We start from the raw sequence: 6,116 nt of genomic DNA, 5'->3' as shown, positions 1-6,116 counted from the left end.
AGCTATTAGAGCTTCAGGGCACAGGCACTGGCTCATCTTCCATGTTTTTTATAATGCCTAGCATAATGGGGGCCCAGTCTCATTTGGCTTTGCCATCAGTGAAAATTAAAAATGTGTGTGTGTTTGGAATGCCTGACAGATAGCATAGGTCCCAAAAGAGTAGTTCTGATACTACTTTAATCTTGGGAATGCAAAAGAGATCTGTTTTGCCCCTCATCTGCATTCTGAGGGAATATAAAGGCCAATAGGAATGACGGCATCTTCCTTCTCCCAAAATGCATTCCCCCAGTGACAGGTGCACATGGTTCAGTATGTTCCTTGAGTAACTATGGGAAGACTATTCACAATTGAATTATTATAGTGAATGTTTGGAAGATTGTTACAGATCAAATCTATCATGCAAGCCAATGCACAAGCCTTGATACTCATTTCCAGGAAACAGAACATCTGGCACTTAAAGGTTTGAAGTTCTTGGCATCTTTGCAAAACTGGCCCTATCCAAATGGTTAAGGTTTTTGTAAAACTATATGCTTTTAAGTAATCTCCAGGTTTCAGGGAATATTTCTATCTCATCCGCATTTCTTCTCAAGTATGACTTCCAATATGCTGATTTTCTTTTGATGCAACAATATAGATCTGTGGTATGTGAAGCCCAGAATTGATTTATGGAAATCAATCCTTTCAGAATAAATGTGGGTCAATGGGGGTGCTGCTCCTATACTTCAGGGTAAACTGAATGACTTGGAACAAATATAAAGCTTACTGCTGGCCTTGACAAAGTTTGACTTATGGTCTCTTAAACGTAAGCTTCCATTTTCACACTCATTGGAACAATAGAGGCCAAATTGTCTACACACAGACACCTTTGCAACATTGCTCTTGATTTCTGATGTAAAGTATCTTATGATGCTCCTTGGTATATGTTCTTGGCTCTGTGCTTCTGAATAGAAGTCTACACTTCATGCATTTGTTGTTGCAAATTATTTCTCCTACTATAGCATGTCCTCCCAGTTGCCATCTTGAAATTTTTGCAGGACAGGTTAAGATAATGTGCCTGATTTACTCCATGTCAATTTTTTTCTTCTTGTATTTAAGTATGCAGTGATTCTAAGCCAACTTTGTCTAGATAACCTTTATTTGTTTGGTCCTAAGCCAAGACATGCATATAAACCTTGTGTCATTCACTTAGCAGCAGTCTGGATATTTTTCTTCCCTTAGCTAAGTATTCCATGTGCATTTCATACAGATTAATTTCACTTGTTTCCATCATACATGCATACATATTATTCTAACAGAAATTTTAGTCAGACTCATATTTCTATCTTTTGTGAATGAGGTTTAACAGAGAAAGAATATGAGCATTCTGTGATCTGAGTTCTGTGAGTTCTAAGTTAGAATGGAAACACCTAGAAAGTTTCAGTACTGGTCAGCTCAGTATGGCATAAGCAAACATTACAGTTGTATAGTCCACTGTGTTGGATGATGAAACTGTCTTATGGCTGTTACTACACTCCCCCTTGCAGCAACTGCAAAACCCATTTTTAACATGAGAGTGGGGATTGTTTGGTCAATAGACATGGCCAAACCTCTGAGGTGTGCCTTGCCTTCCTTTGCTATTGTAGCTCAGGCTGCAAAGAGAGGTGCCTTTGGTATTCAAGGACTTTCACCTTCCAATCCATGTGCTCTGCTTGTTACCTAAAAAGAGTAACTGTACCGGTCCTATTGCCTTTGGAGCCATCCACATCTATGGTGGGCAGAGACTTGGACCTACGTTGTTAATGAATTGTGCTGAATGATAATCATACGTCTGCCCTTAGTATTGACTATTTTTTAATCTTAATGGCATTTGGGTAGAAAAGAATTCTTGAGTTATTGTCATAAAAGCAACGTGATTGAAAGATATCTGGCCTTGGAAAAGGTTGGATTCCAAGAATGAGAAGCAAGAGAAAGGTCTCCTACTGCCAGGGGAGAGGGAAACATCCCCCATGATGACATCTCCCATCATAGCCAGAGATGCAGTGAGTTTCTCCTTCCCGAGTGAGACTCGGAAACCCTAGAAAAAGAAAGGTTAAAGTATGTTGTCAAGAGCTGGGAATCGTTAGGTGAAGCCTAACCATGGGAAGGGACTGTCAGTCTAATAGTGCCTTGCCAGAGTCTTTGTTAAGATGGGGACACTTTAGCACCATAATCCAAATAATACCCTTTAGAAATAGAGGACTCAATCCAGTACAGCATTTAGGTGCCTGAAGCAAGGCTCATGCAGAACCAAGGCACCCAAGTCTAAGACTGTGACCCCCCCCCAAAAAAGCAGCAACTCAAATGCTACTTAACACCTAAAGATCCTTAGCTTTCAAGTTGCCTCCTGCACTGACCTTAACATTCCCTATCACCTAGAGGTCTGCTTCTGTGTATGCCCAAAAGTGCTTCAGTCTGAGCAGCTCAATACCCATTTTCCTCCAGAGTCTAATCCAGATGCAAGAACTCTGAGTGCCTTTGCCTAAGTTCCTGAGGGGCTCAGTCTGGCAGGCATCCTCTGAGAGTGCCAGAAACATGCTGACAGGACTGGGCTCTCACAAAATGCAATGATGGCAGCTTTCTCCTAAAACACAGTTGGAGGAGTTGGCGGTGATGGTTCCACTTGCCTTAGCATAATACCCAGTGATTAGAGCACTCACCCAGCTGGTGGGAGACTTCTGTTCATTTGCTTTCCCAGCCTGAAGGTCTTAAACTCACCTCCCACTTGACTGGACTAGTTTAACCTATTCTGACTTGGATGTGGAAAGGCACCTGTTGAAGCCATGCCACTGTGCAGAAAAGAATTAAATATTCATTAGAAGACTTGGAGAGATAAAAAAGCAAAAAGAGTGTAACTGTTACTAGTGGTTAGGGCACTCTCCAGGTGTGGTGGTGGGAGCCGCTCCTGAGGACCGGAAGTGCCGGGGACAAATCCTGATGCTCCAGGAGATGGACCTGGGTAACCCAGCTCCAAAAACTTACCTGAGAGGCAGGCCAGATTGCATGAACTGGCACTGCAGTGGCTTTTCAAGCAGCAATCAATTAAGTTCAGCAGTGGCCAGCTGATGACATCAGCTGCAGCCACCGCCGTGGAGGATTTAAAAACACTGGCTGAAGCCAGCAAGTGGGAGAGAGGCAGGAGGCAAGAAGGTGAACTTGCCAGGGTGTGACCCAGCTGAACAGTAATTGCAAATGATTCTGCCCCACAGAGAATAGGTGAGGGCAACGTTTTGGAGCCAGATGAAGCTCATCAACCCCAGGCTCCACAAGAGTGGGCTTGGGGTCAACTGCCAACCCCAGCACATGGGCAGGGTTTATTCAACCCCAAGCCTGAGAAGGGCACCACAGATACAAGCCCTGCACTGGGGTTAAGCAATATTGAGGACCCAACGTGAAGAGTAGGCTGCGACCATGAGCCTGCACTGTGAACAGAGGCTGACGAGGTTGGGCTCCCTCAGCTGAAGAAGAGAAGCTGGGACAACAGGTTGGCACAGCGGTGCAACAACTCCGATGGTTGGCAAGTGGATGGGGTGTAGGGGAGGCGGAGCCCCAGGACCAACTGCGACAAGGCAGTGAGTACCCCCTGTCTCCGGGCCCGGGCTTGGAACACCGCTGAACTCCCCCTTTTCAGTTAAAATTCCATCAAGTCACAGCAGACGAGTTGTGGGGGGCATCCTAGGGAGCGGAGAGACACTCATGGTGCCTACCGAGGTCATGACACCAGGGAAGGGAGGAGTCCTGAGTTCTTGTCCCTGCCCTAGGCCTTTCACATTAGATAGTCATTGGATAAAATACAGAACTAGCCCTAGGAGCAGAGACCCAGCACTTCCCAGGAGTGTCCTAACCACTAGATCACAGAGTCCTCAGTGAATCTTGAATTCTTTGCTGTGCAGTGGTACAGCTTCAATAGGAGGGATAAAGATTCTTCCCTCCCCACCTGCCAGAACAGTGCATAGCCTGATGGTTAGGACACTTGTGGAAAGTGGGAGATGCCAGTTTGAACCCCTTGAAAGAACTAAATTGACTTTGGGCCTCCTGCTTCCTGGATGAGTGCTCTAACCACCAGAGTTCTGCAGTTTTAAATGTAGGAAGGCAGCCCCACAACTGAAACATTTTAAATAAAGACTTGAGTTCAGCTCTATTCTTTAAAAGGAGGTTATATATGCCTAAGGCTGTGGATCCCAAACGGCTGGAGGTTCCTCCTCCAGCCCCATCCCTGAGGTCCAGACAGGGGCAGGGTTTCAGATACACCCTTACTGGTTGTTTTGGGTCCTGTTCTAGGGCTTCTAGTTCTCTCTGTGCATTGTACAGGTAAGCCTATGTACCTACCACAGGAGGCATATTCCATTCTGCGGGCCAGACACTGAAGACTGCAGGATGTAACTTTAAGGTGCCTAAGTCCTTACTGTATCTGACCCACAGCCCAACTCTTTGATGTATGGTGTCATGCCTGAGCCTCCTGTATATATTTCTGTAGTTTTAGAAGACCTAGGTAAAAACAGCTTTTAACTGAGACTGAAAACTCAGCTTATTTCCCAAACTAAAAGAAATTTGTGTTTGGTGAATCCTCACATTTCTGCATTCCCCCAGTCTTTTCCTCTGTAAGACACAGAATGCACTCAGAACCCAGATGAATCCCTGTCAGCATTTTCCTTCATTTTTTCTCAGTAGTAAATTCTACAATAGCTGTTTCTTTAGCATCCAATAGCGTGGACATATCAACTGCATTTGTAGCAGCAGGGACAGGGACAGCATTTTCACTGCTAATGATGTTTCTTCCAGAAGGCAATCCAGAATCCAGTAAAAGCGGTGCAGAGTCTGTACTTGATATACTTTGACTGTGGAAGTCTGGGAAACTCCATCTTTGAGAGTTTCTGTTGTGATCTGTGGTATCAGGGGCTGTCCTACTTGGTAGGGGGTTTGGTTCCTCTGTTATGAAAATGGATGAAAGTTTCTCAGAACTTGTAGGTAATGAAGCCATTTCTGAAGGAAATAGTGGAGGATCCACAGGATCACAGTGGGTCTCAGGCAAGTTTTCTTGGGGATCCTTCTCTGTTGGCATGCTTTTGATGTCTGCCTGTAAATTCTGGTTGTGTGATATGTTAGGTATTTTATTCTCTGTTTTAATGAGCTTGATTTCAGGGAGTGAATAGACTGTCTTAAAGACAATGTCACTGTCACTAGAGTGATGGCTCTCTAAAATGTCATTTTTGCTGGTTTCTCTGATTGTCTCTAGATCTATGCTGCTATGCAGCCTGGTATTCCTGTCAGCCAGCTCATGTTTCTTTGTGTTTAAGGCAGAATGTCTCCCTCTTGAATGCATTTCTTGCAAACGTCTGATGTGGCGTGTTTCATGTGCAGGGAAAAACACTGAATCCTCGCTTGTCTGTCTTGAGTAGCTCCTTTTGGTTGGGGAGGAAGAGCTTTCATGGACACTCAGGAATCTCTTAACTCTTCTCAGGACTGAAGGCTGTCTTTGAAATTTCTCCTCTTCCCAGGGCCACTGTTCCCCATGAAGGAATTCTGCATCAACTTGCCTGTAGGATAAAATGATACAGCCAGGTTTACTCCATTTCCTTTATTCTAGTGACTTTGTTTTGAGTAAACCCTGATGTGAAAAATATGATTTATATAACAATACATTTCCTATCTGCCAGTCAGTATACAAGCAGAGCTCTGCTACAGACCGTTAGCCAAAGAACTTGAAAAACAGATGTGCTGCTCTTTAGGAAGGACCTCCACATAATGAACTCAGTGGACAGAAGCAACTAAAAGCAAAGCATGGAAAATCCTTGGCAGTGTGGTGAGGAGGGAGTCACAAGGGCAACAGAGCATTTCAGAATGGTTCCTCCTCTTCCTTTGGAGCTATCACGTGCTCCTCAGGGGTAGTGCCATGGGATGATAGCACTGAAAGAGACCTTAAGGAGGAATCCACTTCCTCCAAGCACAAAGTCCCAAGTGATTAGGGCTCTGTGAGGGAAGGAAGTGTCTGCTTATGCAGTGTATTAGTCACTGGAGGACTGTGGTGTCGACACCCACACAGTCAAATGGGTCGCCAACTGGCTGGTGTGTCGTACGCAGAGGGTGGTAGTGGATGGGTC

General features: G+C 44.8%; 1 protein-coding gene across 1 annotated transcript in view; it reads right to left on the bottom strand.

Annotated features, from left to right (window-relative positions):
• Positions 1-4,190: 4,190 nt before the first annotated feature.
• Positions 4,191-6,116, bottom strand: part of BEST3 (bestrophin 3) — a 37,326-nt gene continuing 35,400 nt past the window's right edge. The window contains exon 10 of the mRNA XM_019543227.1: positions 4,191-5,552. Coding sequence (XP_019398772.1) covers positions 4,670-5,552 — 883 coding nt within the window. The 3' untranslated portion in view covers positions 4,191-4,669. The remainder of the gene's footprint in view (positions 5,553-6,116) is intronic.

This window comes from Crocodylus porosus, unplaced genomic scaffold, assembly GCF_001723895.1.
Source record: "Crocodylus porosus isolate Cpor-Errol unplaced genomic scaffold, CroPor_comp1, whole genome shotgun sequence".
Taxonomy (NCBI): domain Eukaryota; kingdom Metazoa; phylum Chordata; order Crocodylia; family Crocodylidae; genus Crocodylus; species Crocodylus porosus.
Note: the sequence above shows the minus strand (reverse complement) of the source record. Positions and strands in the feature narration are given on the sequence as shown.